The sequence below is a fragment of the Rattus norvegicus genome, chromosome 5 (genome assembly GCF_036323735.1).
Source record: "Rattus norvegicus strain BN/NHsdMcwi chromosome 5, GRCr8, whole genome shotgun sequence".
In the NCBI taxonomy this organism is placed as follows: domain Eukaryota; kingdom Metazoa; phylum Chordata; class Mammalia; order Rodentia; family Muridae; genus Rattus; species Rattus norvegicus.
Genome location: NC_086023.1, coordinates 62,377,625 through 62,405,216, shown reverse-complemented (window position 1 = coordinate 62,405,216; position 27,592 = coordinate 62,377,625). Strand labels below are relative to the sequence as shown.

The 27,592-nt window shown below is 42.3% G+C and overlaps 1 protein-coding gene across 12 annotated transcripts in view; it reads right to left on the bottom strand.

Annotated features, from left to right (window-relative positions):
- Positions 1-27,592, bottom strand: part of Atp8b5p (ATPase, class I, type 8B, member 5, pseudogene) — a 113,631-nt gene that overhangs the window by 10,627 nt on the left and 75,412 nt on the right. For 10 of the 12 annotated variants that reach the window (XM_039110987.2, XM_039110989.2, XM_039110988.2 and 7 more), the window contains 5 exons: positions 26,192-26,235; positions 11,856-12,018; positions 9,953-10,141; positions 8,517-8,632; positions 5,071-5,235 (listed from right to left, as the gene is read on the bottom strand). In XM_039110987.2, coding sequence (XP_038966915.1) covers positions 5,071-5,235; positions 8,517-8,632; positions 9,953-10,141; positions 11,856-12,018; positions 26,192-26,235 — 677 coding nt within the window. The remainder of the gene's footprint in view (positions 1-5,070; positions 5,236-8,516; positions 8,633-9,952; positions 10,142-11,855; positions 12,019-26,191; positions 26,236-27,592) is intronic. The other 2 variants (XM_039110998.2, XM_039110994.2) reach the window with 2 other exon arrangements.

Genomic DNA, 27,592 nt, shown 5'->3' with positions numbered 1-27,592 from the left:
TTCTTAACTTCTTTTCTTATGCCCATAATCCACCCACCAGCACATTCTTTTTTTTAAGCTCTGTACCCCATTTTTCCATCTTTATTAACTTGAGTATTTCTTATTTACATTTCGATTGTTATTCCCCTTCCCAGTTTCCGGGCCAACATCCCCCTAACCCCTCCCCCTTCCCTTCTATATGGGTGTTCCCCTCCCCATCCTCCCCCCATTATTACCCTCCCCCCAACAAACACATTCACTGGGGGTTCAGTCTTGGCAGGACCAAGGGCTTCCCCTTCCACTGGTGCTCTTACTAGGCTATTCATTGCTACCTATGAGGTCAGAGTCCAGGGTCAGTCCATGTATAGTCTTTAGGTAGTGGCTTAGTCCCTGGAAGCTCTGGTTGCTTGGCATTGTTGTTCATAAGGGGTCTCGAGCCTCTTTAAGCTCTTCCAGTCCTTTCTCTGATGCTTTCAATGGGGGTCCCGTTCTTAGTTCAGTGGTTTGCTGCTGGCATTCGCCTATGTATTTGCTGTATTCTGGCTGTGTCTCTCAGGAGAGATCACATCCGGCTCCTGTCAGCCTGCACTTCTTTGCTTCATCCATCTTGTCTAATTGGGTGGCTGTATATGTATGGGCCACATGTGGGGCAGATTCTGAATGGGTGTTCCTTCTGCCTCTGTTCTAAACTTTGCCTCCCTATTCCCTCCCACGGGTATCCTTGTTCCCTTTTTAAAGGAGTGAAGCATTCACATTTTGGTCATCCTTCTTGAGTTTCATGTGTTCTAGGCATCTAGGGTAACTCAAGCATTTGGGCTAATAGCCACTTATCAGCGAGTGCATACCATGAGTGTTTTTGTGTGATCGGGTTACCTCACTCAGGATGATATTTTCCAGTTCCATCCATTTGCCTATGAATTTCATAAAGTCATTGTTTTTGATAGCGGAGTAATATTCCATTGTGTAGATGTACCACATTTTCTGTATCCATTCCTCTGTTGAAGGGCATCTGGGTTCTTTCCAGCTTCTGGCTATTATAAATAAGGCTGCTATGAACATAGTGGAGCATGTGTTTTTGTTATATGTTGGGGCATCTTTTGGGTATATGCCCAAGAGAGGTATAGCTGGGTCCTCAAGTAGTTCAATGTCCAATTTTCTGAGGAACCTCCTGACTTATTTCTAGAATGGCTGTACCAGTCTGCAATCCCACCAACAATGGAGAAGTGTTCCTCTTTCTCCACATCCTCGCCAGCATTTGCTGTCACCTGAGTTTTTGATCTTAGCCATTCTCACTGGTGTGAGGTGAAATCTCAGGGTTGTTTTGATTTGCATTTCCCTTATGACTAAAGATGTTGAACATTTCTTTAGGTGTTTCTCAGCCATTCGGCATTCCTCAGCTGTGAATTCTTTGTTTAGCTCTGAACCCCATTTTTTAATAGGGTTATTTGTCTCCCTGTGGTCTAACTTCTTGAGTTCTTTGTATACTTTGGATATAAGCCCTCTATCAGTTGTAGGATTGGTAAAGATCTTTTACCAATCTGTTGGTTGCCTTTTTGTCCTAACCACAGTGTCCTTTGCCTTACAGAAGCTTTGCAGTTTTATGGGATCCCATTTGTCGATTCTTGATCTTAGAGCATAAGCCATTGGTGTTTTGTTCAGGAAATGTTCTCCAGTGCCCATGTGTTCGAGATTCTTCCCCACTTTTTCTTCTATTAGTTTGAGTGTATCTGGTTTGATATGGAGGTCCTTGATCCACTTGGACTTAAGCTTTGTACAGGGTGATAAGCATGGATCGATCTGCATTCTTCTACATGCTGACCTCCAGTTGAACTAGCACCATTTGCTGAAAATGCTATCTTTTTTCCTTTTGATGGTTTTGGCTCCTTTGTCAAAAATCAAGTGACCATAGATGTGTGGGTTCATTTCTGGGTCTTCAATTCTATTCCATTGGTCTATCTGTCTGTCTCTGTACCAATACCATGCAGTTTTTATCACTATTGCTCTGTAATACTGCTTGAGTTCAGGGATAGTGATTCCCCCAGAAGTCCTTTTATTGTTGAGGATAGTTTTAGCTATCCTGAGTTTTTTGTTATTCCAGATGAATTTGCAAATTGCTCTGTTTAACTCTCTGAAGAATTGGATTGGTAATTTGATGGGGATTGCATTGAATCTGTAGATCGTTTTTGGTAAAATGGCCATTTTTACTATATTAATCCTGCCAATCCATGAGCATGGGAGATCTTTTTTCCATCTTCTGAGGTCTTCAATTTCTTTCTTCAGATTCTTGAAGTTCTTATCATGCATATCTTTCACTTGCTTGGTTAAAGTCACACCGAGGTATTTTATATTATTTGGGACTATTATGAAGGGTGTTGTTTCCCTAATTTCTTTCTCGGCTTGTTTCTCTTTTGTGTAGAGGAAGGCTACTGATTTATTTGAGTTAATTTTATACCCAGCCAGTATGCTGAATGTGTTTATCAGCTTTAGTAGTTCTCTGGCAGAACTTTTGGGACCACTTAAATATACTATCATATCATCTGCAAATAGTGATATTTTGACTTCTTCTTTTCCAATCTGTATCCCTTTGATCTCCTTTTGTTGTCTGACTGCTCTGGCTAGAACTTCAAGAACTATATTGAATAAGTAGGGAGAGAGTGGGCAGCCTTGTCTAGTCCCTGATTTTAGTGGGATTGCTTCAAGTTTCTCTCCATTTAGTTTAATGTTAGCAACTGGTTTGCTGTATATGGCTTTTACTATGTTTAGGTATGGGCCTTGAATTCCTATTCTTTCCAGGACTTTTATCATGAAGGGGTGTTGAATTTTGTCAAATGCTTTCTCAGCATCTAATGAAATGATCATGTGGTTTTGTTCTTTCAGTTTGTTTATATAATGGACCACGTTGATGGTTTTCCGTATATTAAACCATCCCTGCATGCCTGGGATGAAGCCTACTTTATCATGGTGGATGATTGTTTTGATGTGCTCTTGGATTCGGTTTGCCAGAATTTTATTGAGTATTTTTGCGTCGATATTCATAAGGGAAATTGGTCTGAAGTTCTCTTTCTTTGTTGGGTCTTTGTGTGGTTTAGGTATAAGAGTAATTGTGGCTTCATAGAAGGAATTTGGTAGGGCTCCATCTGTTTCAATTTTGTGGAACAGTTTGGATAGTATTGGTATGAGGTCTTCTATGAAGGTCTGATAGAATTCTGCACTGAATGCATCTGGACCTGGGTTCTTTTTGGTTGGGAGACCTTTAATGACTGCTTCTATTTCCTTAGGAGTTATGGGGTTGTTTATATTATCTGTTCCTGATTTAACTTTGGTACCTGGTATCTGTCTAGGAAATTGTCCATTTCCTGCAGATTTTCAAGTTTTGTTGAATATAGGCTTTTGTAGTAGGATCTGATGATTTTTTGAATTTCCTCTGAATCTGTAGTTATGTCACCCTTTTCATTTCTGATTTTGTTAATTTGGACGCACTCTCTGTGTCCTCTCGTTAGTCTGGCTAAGGGTTTAATCTATCTTGTTGATTTTCTCAAAGAACCAACTTTTGGTTCTGTTGATTCTTTCTATGGTCCTTTTTGTTTCTACTTGGTTGATTTCAGCTCTGAGTTTGATTATTTCCTGCCTTCTACTCCTCCTGGGTGTATTTGCTTCTTTTTGTTCTAGAGCTTTTAGGTGTGCTGTCAAGCTGCTGACATATACTCTTTCCTGTTTTTTTCTGCAGGCACTCAGCGCTATGAGTTTTCCTCTTAGCACAGCTTTCATTGTGTCCCATAAGTTTGGGTATGTTGTACCTTCATTTTCATTAAATTCTAAGAAGTCTTTAATTTCTTTCTTTATTTCTTCCTTGACCAGGTTATCATTGAGTAGAGCATTGTTCAACTTCCATGTATATGTGGGCGTTCTTCCCTTATTGTTATTGAAGACCAGCTTTAGCCAGTCCACCAGCACATTCTACTGACACTCTCTTTAAGAGAACGAAGTGCTGCACTCTGTGTGCCCTTCTCCTTGGTAGCTGCTCTGCCCAGTGTGCACAGTGGAGACTGCAGAAGCAGTTACATCACTTCTCCTACTGAACCCTCCTGTGGCTTCCTGCCCTCACCTGGCCCCTGAGGACGCTCACCTTCTCTGCCTCAGGGCCCTACTTCTGCCCCCTTAACTTACTCTGTCCCAGCTCTTCCACCTTTAACTACTAACAGGTTAAGCCTGTCCCTGCTCAGGTCTGCTTTATTGCCATTACAGTACGTGAGGAGCTGTTTGCACAGCTATACAGCTAGAGAGCTGCTTGGCCTGTCTGTCATCTTCCTGAGGATTCTCTCAGATGTCTTCCTCATGGTGCAGACTAGCTGCTTTGTGTAAGATGCAACATATATACATACATACATACGTACATACATACATACGTACATACATACATATATACATACCCACCCACACATATCTTTTTGCTCATTTTTTTCTACTGGTATATAGGACACAGTAGATCATAGGCAGCCCCTGATAAATATATTGAATGAGTGAGTAAGTTATTTTGGTCTTGATTATGACAGTAATTCATTCTGGATTATTGAATCTGTGTATTCGGATCTTCTTTGCTTCTGGATTAACTCCTCCTTCCTTCCCTTTCTTCCTTTCCAATTCCTTTCTTCCTTTATTTTGAGACAGAATTTTGATCTTGCTATGTAGCTGAGGGCAAGCCTGAAGTTCCAATCCTCCTGCCTCCCCCTCCCAAGTGCCGCAATTATAGGTACATGCTCCCATACCCAGTTTCATGCCATGCTCAGTTTGGAACCCAGGGCTTCGTGTGTGGTGGGCTAGCACTCTACCAACTGTGCTCACTCCAGCCCCAGACTATGTCATTTCTTTTAGCCGATTTAGGGGCTAAGAAAGACTTAAAAAAAAAAAAATAAACCCACTACTGGGCGTGCCCAGTCAGTCTGGATTTCTGTCTTAGTCTCTCAGGCACAAAAGCTTGGGGTTTTCTTGCTGAGTCTGCCTGCCTTCTCCCACATCCTGTGGCGGCCCTGTTTAGAGCCTGCTCAGTCCACTAACTGCCATCCCCACCATCTCTGCCTTCTTCATACTCACCACTAAGTCTCTTTCAATCTCTTCGTAGACCAGAGCTAGTTTTTTTTCCCGATTTTCTAAAGTCAGCCAGGCTTCGCCATGCTTTTTAATCCATGTCTGGAAAAATGCCTTATCCAGCTCCCGGTAGGCCACCATGAGGGTGCGAAGGCCTTCGCTGGCAAAGTCCTGGAAGATGAAGATTCGTGACAAGTCTGAGCTAGGTAAGACTGAGATAAGGGGCGGGCACACTGACTCCATAGGCCCCTCTGCCTGTGAGCTAGGCTGTCCTGCTTAGTGCCACGGGGCTAGTCTTGTACTTTCTAAGCGCTGTCCCATGGAAGTCAGTGGGGGAAGCGTGTATGGGAGACTGAGACAGGCACATCCTGAGTTCCAGGCCAGCCGAGGCTATATAATGAGACTGTATTTCCAAAGTCAAAACCAAACGAGGTGGAAAATGCCCTCAGAAAGAAAGTTCTTAGCTATAGTTTACCTAGCATTTGTTAGGTGACTCGGGGAAAGAGCAAGTCTTCTAGGTTTCTTTTTCCTAAGATTTGGGTGACAATGTGCCCCTTACACAGAGGAGGTGACTATGGAGGGAAAGTGGGGAGAGTGGTACACTAAGGAGGGAAAGTGGGGAGAGTGGTACACTAAGGAGGGGTTTGTTGTAAGGTGATGATACATAAAAGCCGTTCCTACTTTGTGCAAATGCACACCCCTTGACCTCTCGTGGACAGCGGACACTTAGGCAGTACATGTTTGCAGTCTGTCTGCATCTTACTGTCCAGTTGAGAGGCTATAGACAGCTCTCTTGAATGAGTTGGTTTGTGTTTATTCCCTGGCCACAGAGGTATCTTAGCCATAGGTAGCCATGCTGCAGGAGTAGATACCCTTGGCCACAGGGAGGCCTGGGTGAGGACGCAGGTGCTGGCGGAGAGAGCAGAACTCATCTGTCTGAGGAGCGGTCAAAAGCGGATTTTATGTACTAAGACCTTAAAACCAACAATAATTCTACATTAGCACTGCTAGAGTAAAGTGAGTGAGAACGCACTGGCGTTAGGAGATCAGAGGAAACATAGATTTGATTTTATTCCCTGTATAACTTCCCAGCTGGTGTTAGCTCCAGGCATAAACAATGTAAGGTAACACACATAGGGATTCCATATCTTAAGCGTTTGTCCCGTTGGGCCAGAGAAGAGCTCAGGAGACAGCAGAAGGAATGGGTAGCAGCAGAAGCTGGTTCTCCATTTGATACAGTTTAAAGGACAACACAGCGATGGATTCATTAATCCATCTGACAAACCACTTTACAGAACCTACTAACATCTCTCATCCCTACTTGTACGGTTTTCTTTCCTCTTAGCATGGGGCAAACCATGGCCCAGTGCCCAAGTCTCCTGTGGCCCATTTCTATGTGACCTGTTTTCTGATCCCTGTTTTAGTGGATGGGAGCTGTGCTCCTGTGTGTTACAGTTTGACTTGCCATCAGTGGTTTTAGTGTAGCTATGTCCCGTTATAAGTGACAGCTAAAGCTGGCATCAGGAAACGTGTCAAAATAGTTTCCTATTTCAAACCAGGTCAGAAATAGTTTTTATGAGCATCCGTTGAGGCCAGACTCGGGAAATGCTCTGGGAAGGTACCTTAGGTAAGAGAGCAGGAAGTAAGAAACCACTGAGGCCTGCACAGTAAGAGGTGGAAGTGCTGTCCTGTGGGGCACAAACTGACTTCTTAAAACTTGATGTGGGCTGGCAAGATGGGTCTGTGGGTGAAGGCATTTGCTAAACCTGACGAGTTAGAGCCCCAGGACCCAAACACAGACACTTCATTTTTAAGACCTAATATATAATTCACATGCTATAAATTCACTGTTTTAAACCACCAGACTGCTCACCATTATCTAATGCCAACATGTGCATAGCCTCCTGCCAACATGTCCATATCTATCTATCCATCCACACCCCCTGCCCCGTACCTCCGTGAATGGCTGTGGAAGTTGGTTCTATCCTTCTGCCTTGTGGGCCCTGTCTCTGATCATCAGGTTTTATCTGCTGAGCTTTCTTGCTCAGTGGCTTTGGAAGCCACATCAGGAAATGCTATCTCTCACGTCTGTCACATAGCGCGTTTTCAAGGTTTATCTGCTGTACTATGCACCACATCCCCCTTTATTACCAAACATTGCTTTGTAGACAAAAAGAGCACATTTTATTTATTATCTGCTGATGGACATTTGGGTTACTCTAGACACTTTGCAGCCATGAATCATCTGCTGTGAACATTCATGCATTATTTTTCTTTGATGTGTTTCCATTTCTCTGGAAACAGAATTCAGAATGGAATTTCTCTATGCTTAATTTTGTGAGGAAATGCCTGTACCATTTTTACCTACTTATCAGCAATGTATGAAGGCTCCATTTTCTACATCTAGATGACATGTATTATGGTCTGGTCATCTGGTTTGAACCAAAATGGTATAGAGAAAAGCAGTATTTCATGTTTTTTTTTTAGAGATTTATTTATTTTATGTATATGCATAGACTGTAGCTATCTTCAGACATACTGTTTTTTTAAGAGATTTATTTATTTTATGTATGTGAGTTCACTGTAGCTGTCCTCAGACACACCAGAAGAGGGCTTCAGATCCCATTACAGACAGTTGTGAGCCACCATGTGGTTGTTGGGAATTGAACTCAGGACCTCTGGAAGAGCAGTCAGTGCTCTTAACCACTGAGCCATCTCTCCAGCCCCATTTCATGGTTTTTATTTGTATTTTCTAGTAACTAGTGATGTCAAGCATCTCTTCGTATGCTTCCTGGCTATTTGTTCTCTGACTTCCGGCTGTGTGTTAATGCTAGAAACATTAAAATCTACTTTATGGAATATTTTACTGATTTGTTCCTCCCTCCCTATCCAGTCCTTTGTGTCTTTCCTTAAACTGCTAGCCTTTTACATACAACATGTAACAGTTAGGAATCTCTGAGTGCAGTGATCTTGTTTCCCTTTCTTAGGACAGCAAGCTGAGGCCACTCTCTTTTTTTATATGATACACCCCAAATGCTAGTTGGTGGGAGTAGGGTAAGACAGAGGAGGAAGTCTCCCTTGGGGGTTGGATACCAGAGGGAGGTATCAAATGCCCTGGGGCTTGCTTTCCCCCTCTACCCTAATGGGAACATGTCTTGTAGAGTAGGGCTTCCATATCAACAGACCATATTCTGAAGGAAATACCAGATCTAAGAGTCATGGTATTATTCTGATCACTCTTCCACTGACAGGATCCTTGTTAGACCTCTAGGGTCTTGTCCCACTTAAGTCTTGGACACAGAAGTTGGAAATGTGGTCAGTGAGACTATAGTTTTAGTGTTTGGCCAACGCACACCCATATAGAAACACCCTACAATAGGGGCATTTCTGGTCATGTGTCCAGAGGTGGAGAACCACCCACGACTTCTATCTGTTGCCACCGTAACACTTACATCTAACTGGTCCATGGTCACATCGCTGAGGGCTGCACAAGACGGATGCAGTAGTTCATAGATGATGGTGTCTGCTCCCTTGCAGAACAACATGACCCGATCTTCAGGTGTCTGAACTAAAGTTGAGCAAATTAATCAAAGTAACCACGCAGGCCAACTGTTAAGATTTTTTTTTTTTTTTTGGTTCCCTGAGGAACTTCAGGAGCCTGTTCCACATAACATTTGTTTCTGTGCTACCTTTGGAGGCTAAGAACGTGATGGAGACAGGTCTGGTAACAATTCTTCTGTAGGTTCCATATTCCTCCATGGAGGATTCTGATGCAGAGTATTATTTAGTTGCTTTTGTTTTGCTTTGTGAGATAGTTTCACGACTATCTGAGGCTGGGCTTGGAACTTGCTATGGAGTCTGGGGTGGTCTGGAACTCATGACTCTCTCTCTCTCTCTCTCTCTCTCTCTCTCTCTCTCTCTCTCTCTCTCCCAACCAACGGGATTGCAGGTATGTATGACCCTACCCTGTCACATTTGAATTCTTAGTCTCAAGGCTCAGACCAAAACTAGGACCAAGGATGGCCTCTTCAGTCTGAGTCTAAACCCATGTTAAAGAGCAGACGGCATGGATTCCCACTGTGTGTCTCCAGTATCCTAGGGATGGGCGACAGCCCTGTGCAGAAACTGAATTCCAAAGCATCTGCATAGGTGCTGTTTTCATGTAGCGTGTCTATACCTTGCTGTATGCCTTCATCTTTAGACTTCTAATACTGCCAAATATAATGAAAATGTAATCTTTGTGTGTGTTTATATTAAGAACGAATCCCAGTGATTCACAAATATTCTACCCCTGAGCTACATCCCTGTAAGTCACTGTAACCCTTCCTTAGAGAATAATAACAAATATAAACATTTACACATGCTTGGAACATACCTAACTTTGATTTGGGCCCTGGGTATTGAAACCAGGGCCTTGTGAATACTGAGCATATCCTTCACAACTGAGCTAGATACTCAGGCCCCACACGACTGTGTAGATAAAAAATAGTTTTTATCTACAGTTGGCTGAATCCAAGGGTGAAGAGAGCTATATTATTTTCTCCCATCTCTTATATCATGGTCAGGATTTGTAAATTCATTTTTGTCCTTACTTGGACTGGAGGGTGCTGGTAAGTGACTGGCAGAAATACTAGAGAAAGGACATAGCACTTGGTAGTAAGCCCCTATTTATGTATAGGAGATCAGAGATAAAGTGTATATAGAGATGAGAGATAAAGGAGTATATAGAGATGAGAGACTAAAGTGTATATATATTTGAGGCAAACGTCTGCGAGAAGTCATGTGAGTGGGAGAGGGAATCTGAGTGAGGATGAAACAGAAAGTTAACAAGCAAATGTATGCAAAGGACCAAAGAGAGAAGACTGGCTGACTTGGAGGGAGCACCCACCAATAACAGACATCCTCTTGCGCTCATTGCTGAAGTCCAAAATAGCCAGCAGACGGTAAACTCGGACTCTCCCCATTTCGATCACTGTGATGGTCTCAGGTGTTCGGGAGTGGAACACAAAGCCAAAGTTCCTAGAAGCCGTAACCAGGGCACCTTCATCTGGTGACTGAGCTTGGTACACCAGCTCACCTGACAGGAGAGAGAACGGCAACAGAACCTACAGAGATGAGCGACGTAAGTCCACCCTGAAGTGAAACCGTATTTCAAGTGGTTGACATAAAGGAGCCCAGAAGGTGACATAATTCTTCAAAACTTCCTAACATGCTGAGCCCTAAAGGGCCAGGCTATGTAGACCATGCAAGACTATTTTTCTTTCCAATCTCTCCAACTGATTTCACAATCTTCAGTTGGCCTGACAGCACCACATGGTGTATGTAGCATACACAGGCAGAACAGGCGGCTACTCAGACTGTAGTGGGTGAGGGTGGCTGGAGGAGTGGTCCCTGGGTCCCACTCAAATAGACAGTCCAGAGTAACAAATCGTGGTGGATGAAAGCTGAGTGGAGTACTGCTCTGTAAGGTAGTAAGAGCGATGATTTAGTAAGTAACACAGAAGATTTATGAGGGCCGCCCCTTTGGCTCACCCTGAGATGAGCCAAAGTATTCAATTAGTCCTTCTCCACTGACTGCTCAGAAGCTACGCGACTCTTCTCTAAGACGATTATTTTCTGAAGGCCATTTGCTTTTTAAGAAGGCATCACCAGAGACTTATCTTCGTGCAGAAGGTAGGTGAACACAATTTTAAGTCAGACTTGGATGTAGCTGCTGAACAGCAAACACTGCCCCTTCTGCTTGCTGGGGTGGCAGTCCCAGTGAGGTGCGATGGGGTTGGCAGGGCCAGGGGACATGAGATGTGGGGTCTTATCTATCTCTGTCCTTCTCACTATAAGATTTAGGTACGTTACTCGATCTCTTTTTAGTTTTAGTTTCCTCAGTAAAACTGGGGGTCTTTTTTTCCCTGTCTGCCTGCCTCAGAAGATGCTGTAAGGATTATGGATGATAAACACAGAAGCGACTGTGAAACTGTGAAGTGACACACAAACACAGCGTTACTGGGAATAGTAACTGTACTGACTTGAGAGAATATGATTCATTTGGAAGCCTAAAGACTTGGTTGTAAGAATTCATAGGGCTGGAGAGATGGCTCAGCAGCTAAGAACATGAGCTGTCCTTCCAGAAGACCCTGGTTCAATTCCCAGCACCCACTTGGTGGCTTACAACCACTTGTACTCACAGTTCCAGGGGACTGATGTCCTCTTCTGACCTCTACAAACACCAGGCATGTAAGTGGCACACAGACACGCATGAAGGCAAAACATGCATACACTTAAAATAATATTAACAACAATTAAAAACATTAAAAACTTAACAATGAATAAACAGTCATTTTTCATTTGTTATTATAAAAATAGTTTGGGTGGGGGTTGGGGATTTAGCTCAGTGGTAGAGCGCTTGCCTAGCAAGCACAAGGCCCTGGGTTCGATCCCCAGCTCCGAAAAAAAGAAAAAAAATAGTTTGGGTGAATTAATGGATTACTGCCATATTTGGTTACTAAAGAAACTAAGACATGTGGTGTCACTTATATTGTAAGGGACAAGAAGACAACTCAGTCCTCAAGGAAGCCTTGTCAAAGGCAGTGGGACTGACACCATGGATCTGTTATTCAGTGACTGACTCTTTCCCTAAAACAGGAGGCTATTCTCTACTCGCTGCTCACAGCGTTCAGCACCCCACAGCCGGGCAGTGCTTTCCTGGGTCAAACTGTTCCAATCCTTTCACACCACCCACTTTCAACCAGGCCTGACGTGGGAACACCGTGTCCATCCATGAGGCCCCTGCCCACCTTCCACCTTCTCTTCTGACATCACCGTGTGGCACAGCGAGAGGCAGAGGAAGAACAAGTAGACCAGTGGGTCTTCACTCTTTACCGCTTCCACCAAAGTCTTGTCGTAGAATGAAAACTTAGGGTCAGCTAGGTGGTTGTAAGAGAAGTCCACCTTGTTACTCTGGAACATAAAGGCCAGAACAAGGCTCTCAGCCACAGGTGCACATTTTCTAGACTGTCACATTGGGTGGCTTCTGGAATGTGACAAGGTGTATAAGGAGACAAGAAGGGGAGGGGAAGCGAGACTGTGCAGGTACCAATGTGGGACTCTGGCATGCAGAACTGGGCTGTTTATTTACGTGCACCCGGGAAGAACCTTCCCGAGAGAAGCAAGGCTTGGTGGACCTCTTGCCCATGCAATGCTGCTATTGTAAATGACCAGTGGTGACCTTTGAACTTGTCTTTTCCAGTTTCCAGATCCTATCTGATAACCAAACCTGAGGCCTGAGGGTATGAAGGACCAACTGCTCTCTGTTATAACTGGCGTGTGAGAAAATTCCGATCTCTGGTTTCTTCTGTCTGATTTAGGGGCTGAGAAAAGAAAAGGTCCTGCACACAATGGTATTATTGTACTGGATCCCACAGAGAAAAACTGGGCTGGGGAAGAATGATGGAAACAGCACACAACAAGCTTCAGTACTTACGTATTTAATACTATCTGAATCATAAGCACACCTGGCTTTCCAGCCTCTAACTGGTCTGACCTAGTTGTCTGTCTATTTAGTCCTTGCCTCAGTCTGTGGATTTACTATGTGCCTGGCTATGCTGTCACCATGCATGACGACTGCTGTATGCTAACACACTTGCTTAGTCCATACAGGATGCTTCACGGGTCTTCTCCAGTTCTTTATCACTGCACTATTACCTGTGCTGGGTCGCAGCGTTCGAGTACACATGCACAGCTATGCTGCTTGGCGCATTGTTGGAAAAAGGGAGGTTTGTAGTAAGCTATGCTGGCTCTTCTGTATCTCATCTAGCAAAGAGTTTTGCCAAAACAAGCACAGTCTCCAGATCCTTAATCCACAGACTCTCCCAGTCTCCAAGGTATGAGCTCTTAGGAGTCTATGGGTTCAAACCTTTAAGAGAAGTCACGGGGGCTGGAGAGACGGCTCAGTGGTTAAGAGCACCTGACTGCTCTTCCAGAGATCATGAGTTCAATTCCCAGCAACCACATGGTGGCTCACAACCATCTGTAAAGAGATCTGATGCCCTCTTCTGGTGTGTCTGAAGACATCTACAGTGTACTTATATATAATAAATGAATAAATCTTTAAAAAAAAAAAAGAGAAGTCACTACATAGCATCCTCTGAAGCATTTCTAGAACTGGCCTCTTAAACTGGCACATTCTCCAAAATAACAGGCTGGGGATGAAGTTGGAGAGGAAGGGTTAGCTCCTGCACCACCGAGTTATTTGCAATACAGCACCACAGCAACTGAAGTGACCAATCACGTCTGTCAGAAAGCCTCCGGCATCTGTATAGAGAGTAGGTTGAAGGTAGCAAGATCAAACAGGGAGACCGGCTAGGAGGTGATTTAGTGACTCACAAGAGAAATGATGAAGAACTCACGACAAATATTAGATCAAAGATGAACATGCAAACACAGCGGGCTGGAATTGGCATAGCATGTCGGAAGAATAAACAAGAAAAGAGTTAAGAATACCTTTATATTACCCCATCGAACCACTGGATAAAAGGTGAGATCCTTTATTATGATAGAATATTCAGTAGGTACAGAGGTTTTTACAGTAAGATAGCAGGATTCATACATGGTCATGCAAGTAGCCATTGTGCACATAAGCCTGAAGCTCAGGAAAGTGATACAAGTATGTTTAAAAAATATTTCCTTCTAGAAAAGTAAAGTGTGCTAACAGAAATCAAGCTGGTACTGACCTGGAAGCTTCCTTCCTACTTAATAGCTTTCTTAGCTGCAAGCTGCTTTGCACACTACCAGGGGAGAAAAATATTCATCAGTCTCACCCATCTGTCAGTGCTGCTAGCTCTGTGACCTATGACAAATTGTCTGGAAAGACATGCCCACTGCTGCAGTAATGACACAGATGTTACGACAGTTACCAACCACCTTCTGACCGGATTCAAGGCCTGCTCTGTGAGACGGAATTCATGCCTGGCACTGATGACAGGGCCAAGAACCTGAGGCTGGGTAGGGCGCAGGCCATAGGGGAGAATCTACCAGTAGGACTCTGCTAAGTAAACACAGAGTTACACTAACGCCTAATTCTTATTGTTAGATCCAAGGACTAGTGCACGGTACGGCCCTCATTAGGGAAGCCTTGTTCTTCAGTGGATGGTACTAATATAGAGACTCGCAACTGGAAGGTTTTGTTGTTGTTGTTAGTCTCTTAGTAAGGCATATACCCTTTCTCCATTCCCTGCCTCAGCTTTTTGGATGGATGGGAACAAAATAGTCGCTGGTAGTTAGCGTTAGCTGTGCATAAGCCAAGCGGTTAAGGGTTTGGGATTAGGTCTAGCAGGTAGCCATAGGATGAGGGATACCCTTAAGGCAAAGATGGAGATTCTAGGAAGAGATGTTTAAAATCAAATCCATAAATAAAAACTGAGTTCCAACACTGGGAAAAACAGTAAAACAAACCAGCCAGAGATAGAAATAATTTTATAACAACCTGGGTTAGGAGTGTACAGTATGCCCACAAAAGGAAAAAGGTCAATGTATTTGAAAATAAATTCAAAACTCTACATGGTAAAACCTTCTAGATTTATTTTATTTTATGTGTTTGAGTGCTTTGCTTGCACATGTATACCTGGTGTCTGCAGAGGCCATAAGAGCATCAGAAATCCTAGAACTGGAGTTGCAGAAGGATGTAAATCACGATGTGGATGCTGGGAACTGAACCCAGATCCTCTGTAAGAGCAGAAAGTGCTCTTAACTGCTGAGCCATCTCTTCAGCCCTCACAGTAAAAATATTTAAAGGCATTAAAAACTGAGCCAAAGAGATTTTCCAGCAACTTGGGTTTGATCCTGGGGACCCACATGATAAAAGGAAGGAAACAGTTCCTAGGAGTTGTCTTCTAACCTCCATGTGTACATGGTGGCAGCTCCCACTTAATAAATAAAAATGTGACTAAAAAAAACCCTTAAAGATAAAACAAGAAGAGTAGAACAATGTGTCAGTGAAGGAGGAGAGCTAATTTTACTGTATAAAGATGACTTATAAATAAGAGAAAGGGCAAAGAACGTGAATAGACCTGAAAATAAGTATTCAATAAGGAGATGTGAGGGGAAAGAGGAGTGCGCGTGGCTCTGCCTAAGCACGGGGTGGAACTGCGGACACTCAGCCACAGGGGTCAGCAAGAGTCACCAGTGCCACTACAGAGAGCCAATCCTGCTGTACGTCTCAACAAAGATGGAAAGGGGCATTCCAAATACTTAAAAAGATTTTTTATTGATTCTTTGTGGATTTCGTTACAGTCTGACTGACCACCCCCACCCCCAGCATGGCTGTAGCCATTTTGTTCCATGCCTGCTAGCTATTTCACAGTGTTGCTGTAACATGCCTGTCAGTCACTGACACAGAGAAGTCTCTTGGCTCAAGGACACGCTGACCACATACCCTGTTTTGTTCTGAATGTTTTATATGAGGTTTCCACAAAGCTTTACATAGGACACGTCAAATCAAAGGTCAGTATAAACTGTTATGTCTAAAATATCTTGAGTTAGAGCTCACCGCTAGGCAGCCCTGCCTGCACCCACAAGTGAATGAGCTCACTGTGGGTTTTGTGACTGACACTAAAGAACCAAAAAAATTATGATTATGATTATGTTCTGAAATTCTCCTGCTCACCACCAATCCACCAACACCCTTACTGTACTCAGGACCAGTCAGAGCAAAGGTTGGCTGATACAGCCAACTGCTCCCTTCCTTGCCCTTTAAACTTCTGAACCTGGTTTGTCTTATAAAAAGCCTACCCCGAGAGCAGACTAGACCGCAGTTCAGCTTCTGAGTCTTTTGTTCTGTTTTTTTGTGGTGCTGAATATTCATTATTAAAGTGTGTATATTCAATAACCTATTCTTGCTTAACCGAGATTGGCATTTGTATCACTTGTGTGGCGATTCCTGACCTCCAACAAATTTCAGAGTATTATCCCACCCTAACCCTACCACCCTGTTCTCCCAAGTGATGCAGCAAGTGAGCGGTGGGGCCAGCTCGCCCAAACTACCTGGTGAGTATTCAGAACATTTTAAAAGCACATTTTTATTGGATAGTTTATCCATTTACATTTCAAATGTTACCCCTTTCCCGGTTCTCCCCTCTCCCAATTAACCTCTCCCTCATTCTATGAGGATGCTCCCCTCCCACTCACCCACTCCCACCCACCCACTCTCACCTCAACAGCCTGGCATTTCCCATACACTGGGGAAATGTGCCTTCACAGGACCAAGGGCTTCTCCTCCTATTGAAGGCAGACAATGCCATCCTCTGCTACATATGTGGCTGGAGCCATGGGTCCCTCCATGTGTACTCATTGGTTGGTGGTTTAGCTCCTGGGAGCTCTGGGGAATCTGGTTGGTTGATATTGTTGTTCTTCCTGTGGGGCTGCAAACCCCTTCAGCTCCTTCAGTCCTTTCTCTAACTCCTCCATTGGAGTCCCTATGCTTAGTCCCACGGTTAGCTGTAAGCATCCTCATCTGTGTCAGTAGGGCTCTGGCAGAGCCTCTCAGGAGACATCCATATCAGGCTCCTGTCAGCAAGCACTTCTTGGCATCAGCAATAGTGACTGGGTTTGGTGGTTGCATATAGGATGGATCCCCAGGTGGGGCAGTCTCTGAATGACCTCTTCTTCAGTCTTTGCTCCACTTTGTCCCTGTATTTCCTCCCATGAGTATTTTGTTCTCCCTTCTAAGAAGGAAATGAAGCACCCACATTTTGGTCTTCCTTCTTCTTGAGGTCCTTCTTGAGGTTCATATAGTCTCTGAATTTTTTTCCTGGGTAACCCAAGCTTTTGGACTAAAATCCACTTATCAGTGAGTGTATATCATGTGTATTCTTTTGTGACTGGGTTACCTCACTCAGATAATTAGACATAGTACTACCTGAGGACCCAGCTATACCACTCCTGGCATATACCCAAAAGATGCTCCAACATATAACAAGGACACATGCTCCACTATGCTCGTAGCATCTTTTGGGTATATGCCCGGGAGTGGTATAGCTCGGTTCTCAGGCAGTACTATGTCCAATTTTCTGAGGAACCTCCAGACTGATTTCCAGAATGGTTGTACCAGTTTGCAACCCCACCAAAATGGAGGAGTGTTCCTCTTTCTCCACATCCTAGCCAGCATCTGCTGTCACCTGAATTTTTGATCTTAGCCATTCTGACTTGTGTGAAGTGGTATCTCAGAGTTGTTTTGATTTGCATTTTCCTGATGACTAAAGATGTTGAACATTTCTTTAGGTGCTTCTCTGCCACTCAATATTCCTCAGCTGAGAATTCTTTGTTTAGCTCTGTACCCCATTTTATAATAGGATTATTTGGTTCTCTGGAGTCTAACTTCTTGAGTTCTTGTATATATTAGATACTAGCCCTCTATTGGATATAGAGTTGATAAAGATATTTTCCTAATCTGTTGGTTGCTGTTTTGTTCTATTGATAGTATCCTTTGCCTTACAAAAGCTTTGTAAGTTTATGAGGTCCCATTTGTCTATTGTTGATCTTAGAGCATGAGCCATTGGTGTTCTGTTCAGGAAATTTTTCCCCTGTGCCCATGTGCTCAAGGCTCTTCCCCACTTTCTCTTCTATTATAGTTATCTGGTTTTATGTGGAGGTCTTGATCCGCTTAGACTTGAGCTTTGTACAAGGAGAAAAGAATGGATCAATTCTCATTCTTCTACATACTGACCTCCAGTTGAACCAGCACCATTTGTGAAAAATGCTGTTTTTTTTTCCCCCACTGGATGGTTTTAGCTCCTTTGTCAAAGATCAAATGACCATAGATATGTGGTTTCATTTCCAGGTCTTCAATTCTACTTCATTAATCTACATGCCTGTCTCTGTATTAATACCATGCAGTTTTTTGTTTTGTTTTGTTTTATCATGATTGCTCTGTAATACAGGTTGAGGTCAGTGATGGTGGTTTCCCCAGAAGTTCTTTTATTGTTGAGAATAGTTTTCATTATCCTGTATTTTTTGTTATTCCAAATGAATTTGCAAATTGCTCTTTCTAACTCTATGAAGAATTGAGTTGGAATTTTGATGGGGATTGCATTGAATCTGTAGATTGCTTTCAGCAAGATGGCCATTTTTACTATATTAATCCTGCTAATCCATGAGCATGGGAAATCTTTCAATCTTCTGAGATCTTCAACTTCTTTCTTCAGAGACTTGAAGTTCTTGTCATACAGATCTTTCACTTGTTTGGTTAGAGTCACACCAAGATATTTTATGTTATTTGTGACTATTGTGAAGGGTGTCATTTCCCTAATTTCTCAGTCTGTTAGAGGAAGGCTACTGATTTGTTTGAGTTAATTGTATGTCCAGCCACTTTGCTGAAGTTATTTATCAGCTGTAAGAATTCTCTGGTAGAATATTTGGGGTCACTTAAGTACACTATCATATCATCTGCAAATAGTGATATTTTGACTTCTTCCTTTCCAATCTGTATCCCTTTGACCTCTTTGTTGTCTCTGGCTAGGACTTCAAGAACTATACTAAATAGGTAGGGAGAGAGTGGGCAGCCTTGTCGTTCCTGATTTTAGTGGGATTGCTTCAAGTTTCCCTCCATTTAGTTTGATGTTGGCTACTGGTTTGCTGTATATGGCTTTTACTGTTTAGGTATGGGCCTTGAACTCCTGATCTCTCCAAGATTTTTATCATGAAGGGGTGTTGAATTTTGTTAAATGCTTCCTCAGATCATTTGGGGTTTTTATTTGACTTTGTTTATATAGTGGATTACATTGATGGATTTCCATATACTGAACCATCCCTGCATCCCTGGGATGGAGTCTACTCCATCATGGTAAATGATTGTTTTGCTATATTCTTGGATTTGGTTTGCAAGAATTTAATTGAGTATATTTGCATTGATAGTCATAAGAGAAACTGGTCTGAAGTTCTTTCTTTGTAGGGTCTTTGTGTGACTTAGGTGTAAGTATAATTGTGGCTTCAAATAACGAAATGGGTAGTGTTCCTTCTATTTGTGGAACAGTTTGAAGAGTATTGGTATTAGTTCTTCTTTGAAGGTCTGACAGAATTCAGCACTAAACCCATATGGTCTTGGGCACTTTTTGGTTGGGAGACTTTTAATGACTGCTTCTATTTCTTTAGGGGTTATGGGACTGTTTAGATGGTTTATCTGTTCCTGATTTAACTTTGGTACCTGGTACCTGTCTAAAAAACTGTCCATTTCATCCAGATTTTCCAGTTTTTTGAGTATAGGTTTTTATAGTAGGATATGATAATTTTTTTAATTTCCTCAGTTTCTGTTGTTATGACTCTATTTTTATTTCTGATTTTGTTAATTTGTATACTGTCTCTGTGCCCTCTGGTTAGTCTGGCTAAGGGTTTATCTATCTTGTTGATTTTCTCAAAGAACCAGTTCCTGGTTTTGTTGATTTTTTGTAAAGATTCTTTTGTTTCTACTCAGTTGATTTCAGCCCTGAGTTTGATTATTTCCTGCCATTTACTCCTCTTGGGTGTATTTGCTTCTTTTTGTCCTAAAGCTTTCATGTTTACTGTCAAGCTGTTAGTATATGCTCTCTCCAGTCTCTTTTTGGAGGCACCCAGAGCTATGAGTTTTCCTCTTAGGACTGCTTTCATTGTGTTCCATAAGTTTGGGTATGTTGTGCATTCATTTTCATTAAATTCTAAAATGTTTTTAATTTCTTTATTTCTACCTTGATCAATTATTATTCAGTAGAGCATTGTTCAGCTTCCATGTGTATGTGGGCTTTCTGTTGTTTTTGTTGTTATTGAAGATCATTCCATGGTGATCTGATAGGATGCATGGGATTATTTCATTCTTCTTGTGTCTGTTGAGGCCTGTTTTGTGACCAGTTATATGGTCAGTTTTGGAAAAGGTACCATGAGGTGCTGAGAAAAAGGTATATTTATTAGTTTTAGAATGAATTGTTTTATAGACATCTGTTAAATCCATTTGGTTCATAACTTCTGTTAGTTTCCCTGTGCCTATGTTTAGTTTCTGTTTCCATGATCTGTCCATTGATGAGAGTGGGGTGTTGAAGTTTCCCACTATTATTGTGTGTGGTGCAATGTACACTTTGAGCTTTAGTAAAGTTTCTTTTGTGAATGTAGGTGCCTTGCATTTGGAGCATAGATGTTCAGAATTGAGAGTTCATCTTGGTAGATTTTTCCTTTGATGAGTATGAAGTGTCATTCCTTATCTTTTTTGATTAACTTTTGGTTGAAAGTCGATTTTATTGGACATTAGAATGGCTACTCCAGCTTGTTTCTTGGGACCATTTGCTTAGAAATTCTTTTTCCAGCCTTTTAACCTGAGTAGAGTCTGTCTTTGTCACTCAGGTTTGTTTCCTGTATGCAGCAAAATGCTGGATCCTCTTTACATATCCAGTTTGTTAGTCTATGTCTTTTTATTGGAAAATTGAGTTCATTGATGATAAGAGACATTAAGGACCAGTGATTGTTGTTTCCTGTTAGTTTCTTGTTAGAGGTGGAATTACGTTTGTGTGGCTTTCTTCTTTTAGTTTTGTTGAAAGATTACTTTCTTGCTTTTTCTAGGGTGTACTTTCCCTCCTTGTGTTGGAGTTTTCCGTCTATTATCCTTTGTAGGGCTGGATTTCTGGAAAGATATTGTGTAAATTTGGTTTTATCATGGAATATACTGATTTCCCCATCTATGTTAATTGAGAGCTTTGCTGGCTATAGTAGCCTGGGCTGGCATTTGTGTTCTCTTTCTGTATGACATCTGCGCAGGCTCTTCTAGCTTCTATAGTCTCTGTTGAGAAGTCTGGTGTAATTCTGATAGGTCTGCCTTTATATGTTACTTGACCCTTTTCCCTTACTGCTTTTAATATTCTTTCTTTGTTTTGTGCATTTGGTGTTTGACTATTATGTGAAGGGAGGAATTTCTTTTCTGGTCTAGTGTATTTGGAGTTCTGTAGGTTTCCTGTATGTTCATGTGCATCTCTTTCTTTAGGTTAGGGAAGTTTTCTTCTATGATTTTGTTGAAGATATTTACTGGCCCTTTAAGTTGGGAATATTTGCTCTCTTATATTCCTATTATCTTTAGATTTGGTCTTCTTATTGTGTCCTGGATTTCCTGGATGTTTTAGGTTAGGAGCTTTTTGCATTTTACATTATCTTTGACAGTTCTGTCAATGTTTTCTATGGTATCTTCTGCTCCTGAGATTCTCTCTTCTATCTCTTGTATTCTGTTGGTGATGCTTGCATCTATGACTTCTGATCTCTTTGCAAGGTTTTCTATCTCCAGGGTTGTCCCCCTTTGTGATTTCTTCATTGTTTCTATTTCCATTTTTAGATCCTGGATGGTTTTGTTCAATTCCTTCACCTGTTTGGTTGTGTTTTCCTGTAATTCTTTAAGGGATTTTTGTGTTTCCTCTTTAAGGGCTTCTACCTGTTTACCCTGTGTTGTCCTGTATTTCTTTAATGGAGTTATTTATGTCCCTCTTAATGTCCTCTAACATCATCATGAGATGTGATTTGAAATCCAAACCTTGCTTTTCTGGTGTGTTGGGATATCCAGTATTTGCTCCAGTGGGAGAAGTGGGTTCTGATGATGCCAAGTAGTCTTGGTTTCTGTTGCTTAGGTTCTTGCATTTGCCTCTCACCATCTGGTTATCTCTGATGTTAGCTGGTCTTGCTGTCTCTGACTAGAGCTTGTCCCCGCTGCCGGCCTGTGAGCCTGTGATCTTAGGAGTGAGAGTACTCCTGGGAGACCAGCTCTCTAAGGGTCAGGATTTGGTTATGGAGGGCTGTGGGACAGACAGGTCTTAGCTCTGGGCACAGATGGAGACAGGAAGGATCCTGTCTCAGCAGAATATTTTTAACATAAAGAAATGATAACTGTTTGAGGAGATACATTTGACTTGAATCATACACAATGTATACATACATGAAGACATTATGATAGGCATTGTCATACACACCTTTAATCCCTTACTCAGGAGGCAGAGATAGGTGGATCTCAGTGAGTTTGAGGCCAGCCTGGTCTACAAAATGAGTTCCAGGACAGCCAGGGTTGTTACACAGAGAATTCCTGTCTCAAAATGAGAACAATAAAAACATACAAAAACCACACAAACAAAACCAGAATATTACATTGTATCCCACAAATGTCTAATTTTGTTTTTATGTATTAGTTAAAATACATTAATGAAAGAGTAATAAACCAGGTGTGATGGTACAAGTCCAAAATACCAGTAACAGGAGCCTAAGGCAGAAGAATCACAAGTTTCAGGTTAGCCTGGACTATGTCAGGAAACCTTGAGCCACTTGGCTGTCTACCTATTTGATATCCACAGTTCAAAAAAATTGTTAAAACTTAGTATCAACAAGGATATGGGACAAAAGGAATTTTCATATATTTATTGTTGAATGTAAACCTATCTAGTTTGTCTAGCTAATTTTGATGCAGAACTTTATTCTAGATCATCAAGAGGTTTACCAAATGTTATTGTACTGGTAAAAGAACACGAGAAACAACAGGGAATTGAATAGCTAACCGAGGTACTCCAGTTCACTCGGACATTACACACAACATTAAAATTATACTGCAGAGAAGACCTGCTGAGATGCGAAGATGACCAGGATGTAATGTCAGGCAGACATGGATCCTGGAAAGGGCATGCATACTATGATTCCTGACTGCCAGCCTCTCCGTGTGTATGTGTATTCTTAAATACATAGTACAGTCTGTATAATGTTACTTCCATGTATGTTCAGGGCTGACCATTTGGTGCTGGATAAACAGTTGGTGTGTTCTTCTCTGGAGAATACTAATTCTCCTGTTCTCTGCATTCCTTAGTTGCCTGTAATTCATTGTGTAGGGTTGAAGTCTGGCTACCACCTCTACCTCCCCTGGCCCAGCAGTCCATTTTAGCTTGTCTGTTGTCCTTCTTCAGCTCGTGTTTGGCAGCCATGTTGGTAAGACTTTAGGAGAGCATCTCACAGCGACCCCCTTCTCCTCTGGCTCTTACCGTCGTTCCTGCCCTTCTGCTCCGACCCCTTAGCTCTAGGTATGGGAGTTGTATTAGATGCATCAGTTGGAACTGGGCTCCACAACTCTGCATTTGATTGGCTGTGGTTTTTTGCAAGTCCCCATTCCTGAAGAATATATGGTGATATATTTTAGTCTGGGTCCAGAGACCCCAGAACTAGAATTGACCTGAAGCATCCTCCCTGAGGACTAGCTTTATAGGCCTTGCAAACATGCCTTGCAAGCTTCTAAAGGAGGACAGCAACCAATGGGTGTACCCAGCTATGATACCTATGAACCATACAAAGACCTATATAGCATGACAGCCCCAAGGGCACAGTAGTGGCACACATCCTCTCCAAGTAACCAACAGCTCTCTAATTGGACTTAACACCCACCCAACAAAAAGAACTATTCCTGGAACTGAAACCTGCCAACTACACAGTGTGAGTGAAACCATGGATCTTTGATAAGAATCTACAACTGCCACTTTATTAAATCAGCATAATTCCCATCTACAATCCAAGTATTTGTCCTTACACCACAAATAAATGTAGTCCTCACCCTCATTAAGGAGACTTCTCTTTCCACATCATTTTTTTAAAGATAGCATCTCTCACTAAGAAGCTGGCCTTTTCATCTAGATTGTTGTAGGCCAGTGCACTCCAGTGACTATCTCCCAGCACCGAGGCTAGAGAGCTGCTACATTAGCTTCTTATGTGGGTAGTCCAAACTCACATCCTCATGCTATAAGGTAAGCACTTTACCAAAGGAGCTATATCCCAGCCCCTACTTGAAAATTGTTATAATGATTATATTGTGGTGGTTTGGAGGAGAATGGCTCCATAGGCTTGGATGTTTGAATGCTTGGTCCTCAGTTGACAAACTGTTTGGAAAGATTAGGAGGTGTGGCCTTCTTGGAGTAGTCTGTCGCTGGGGGGTGGGTTCTGAGGTTTCAAAAGCCCATGCTAGGCCCAGTGACTTCCCCTCTGCTTGCTGCCTGTGAATCAGTATGTCAAGCTCCTGGTTACTGTTTCAGCATCATGCTGTCTACTTCCTGCCTTGATGATAATATACTAGCCCTCTGAAACTGTAAGGAAGTCCCCAGTTAAATGCTTTCTTTTATAAATGTAGCCATGATCATGGTAACTCAATAGAACACTAATTAAGACAGAAGTTAATACCAGAAGTAGGGTACTACTGCCATAGGCCTGAACATGCTGTTGTTTGGAGGAGTATGGAAGACTCTTGAACTCTGAACTAGAAAAGCACCTTCTAAGGTAAAAGATAAATTATTGCACCTAGCCCCTTCCACTACCCTGAAAGAATCACAATGTGTAGTGGAACTGTTTGGGCTCTAGAGATGGGACATTTCTCACTTGGGTGTGTTATTTCAACCTATATACCAAAAGTCACTAGCTTTGTGTGCAGCCTGGAGCAGAAGGCTCTTTAACAGGTTTAGGATGATTAGTATATATAAATGTATTATATTAGAGAGGGAGGGAGAGGACAGGGAAGGAGGGAGGGGGATGGGGGAGGGAGGAGGGAAGGAGGGAGGGAGGGAGAGAGAGAGAGAATGAATGAATGAATGAATAGTTATTTACAGAATGGCTCACAGGCTGTGTTCCAGCTAGTCCAACGACAACTGTCTACCAACAGAAAGTCCAAAAACCAGTTCACAAGGCTGGATGTCTCAGTTTGTCCTCAGTGTACATCAGAATCTGCAAAAAGTAGGCTCTAATATAAGTGAAGGGATGCAACTGCCTGAGTGAGTGAGGGCAAGCAGGCAAGGAGAGCAGGCTCCCTTCTGTCTTACCTAGGCTGCCAGCAGAAGATATGGGGCTGGATTATAAAGGTAAATCTTCTCACCTCAAAAGATTCAAACAAAAAGTGAGTCTTCTCAATTCAAATTACCTAATTAAAAAAAATCCCTAACACATGTACCCAGACACTTGGACATTAGTTAATTCCAGAAGTAGTCAAACTGACAACCAATTACAGCTATCACACTTGGGTCCAGATGTGGTCAAGCTGACAACCAATTACAGACATCACACTTGGGTCTAGATGTGGTCAAGCTGACAACCCATTACAGCCATCACACTTGGGTCCAGATGTGGTCAAGCTGACAACCAATTACAGCTATCACAGTTGGGTCCAGATGTGGTCAAGCTGACAACCCATTACAGCCATCACACTAGGGTCCAGATGTGGTCAAGCTGACAACCCATTACAGCCATCGCACTTGGGTCCAGCATTTCCTCACTACGCTTCCTTTCCTCATCTTTGGAATGGTGATGTATATACTCTGTGCCAATGTATGTTGGAAGCATGTGGTCTGCTTTTTGCTTTTACAGGAGGTTACAGTTAAGAGTCTGCCTTGAGTCTCAGAAGAGACTTTGGACTTGAAACGGTTTTGAGACTGGACGACTCTGGGGACCTTTGAAATTAGACTGAGTGCATTTTGCATTATGATCCGGCTCCAACGCTGTGGGAGCCAGGGAGGGACGTGCAGTGGTTTGCAGAGAAAGCCCCCCACAGGCTCAGTTACTTGCATGTTTGGTCCCCAGTAGATGAACTGTCTGGAAGGATTAGAAGGTGTGCGGTGTCCTATTTGAGCAGATGTGTTGCTGGGGTGGGCTCTGAGGCTTGAGGCCCATGCCTAGTCCTGTGTTTTTCCTTCTGCGTGCTGCTTGCAGACCAGGAAGTAAAGCTCTCAGGTGCTGCTCCTGCACCATGCCTGTCTGCTTCTTACCTTAATGATGGCAGGCCAACCCTTGGAAACTAAGCCAGCCCCCAGGTAAATGCTTTCTTTCTAAGTGTGGCCTTGGACATGATGTCTCTTCCCAGCAATATAACAGCGACTGAGATGATGATCATGGATTGTTTTGAGAGAGATTGAGAGAAAGGGAGAGGGGGTAGGAGGAGAATCAAGACACAGCCAACACTGACAAAACTACTTTCAAAAATTTCTCAAATAAAGACAGGCCATGTACATAATTTAAGAAAAAACATTAGGCCACCAAAATCTCATTATTTGAGGAGTCGAGACTGAATTGTGTTAAAGAGACTTCTGCCCTGACTTCCCCCACGTAAGTCACAAGAAGCTGCATTACTCACTGGAGATTTTGGCACACACTGTCCATTTTCGTCGTAGGAGTAACCTATTGGCAAGTAAAGGGAGCAGAGACTTAGTGAAGGGGTAAGGGAAGACTTTAATCTTGTTGTGTGTGTGTGTGCTATAAAACCTGCCACTTTAAAATTCAGCACCATCGATTACACCCGCAGTGCTACGCAGCCACCATTACTGTGTATTTACAATACGCAACATTGTGTAAGCACCTCAAGGACAAACTCCCGTCCCCTCATCTCCAGCCCCCGCCACCTCTTCTGCTTTTATTTCCATGGATTTTTCCTATCCTGATTCTTTACTCAGGGAGAGCCATGCAGCATTTGTCCTTGTGTGTCAGGCCATTGACTTAGCACACTGCTCTTAAGGCTTATCCATGTTGTACCAGGCACCAAATTCCATGACTCCTGATGAGCAAATCATGCCACATATATTTATGGCCTACTTTAAAGTGTCTGCTCACGTACTGATGAGTATATGGGATACTCTATTTTGGGGCAATAATGCTGCAACAAATATTTGCAAGCACCTGTTTTACTCTTTTTCTACTTTAGGAGGGTATCTAGGAAGGGGATTTCTGGGTAATTTAAAGAAGGCTTTCTTTATTATATTTTTTGTTTAGGAATGCACATGTACACTCATGTGTATGGAGGCCAGAGGACAGCCTTAATATCATCCCTTAGGGCCCACCATTCACAATCAATCTTCCTTTCTTTCCTTCCTTCCTTTCTTCTATCTATCTATCTATCTATCTATCTATCTATCTATCTATCTATCTATCTATCGTGTGTGTGTGTGTGTGTGTGTGTGTGTGTGTGTGTCTTATCAGCTTGGAGCTGGAAGCATAAAGACATCATGGTTAATGGCTGTTAGCTGCATACTCTACTATAGACTCAAAATCTACTCCTCCTCAATGAAAATTTTCTACCCCTTTACCAATATCCATTTGATTTTATTTTATAAATAACTGAGCATATTATTTTTTCTTCAAGACAGTGGGAACCCCTTGAGACTAATGACTAGATCTTGTAAATTTTGGTCTTCTTAAAATACAAAACAAAGGATTTCATCTACTATGTGCTAAATAAATGGGTTTCTGGTTAGAAACATTTTTAGATTATAATACAATTACATCATTTCTCCCTTCTCTTTCTTCCCTCTGGACATATCCATATAACCCTCCAAATTTCCCTCAAATTTATGGCCTCTTTTTTCAGTAATTGCTATTGCATGCTTACATATTTTTATATACACATATAAATATATGTACATATACTTTGTATATATGTACATGTATATACATATACACATATGTATTTATATATAACAACATATATAAAAATACACACACACACATATATGTCCTACTGAGCTCATGTAATGTTACTTGT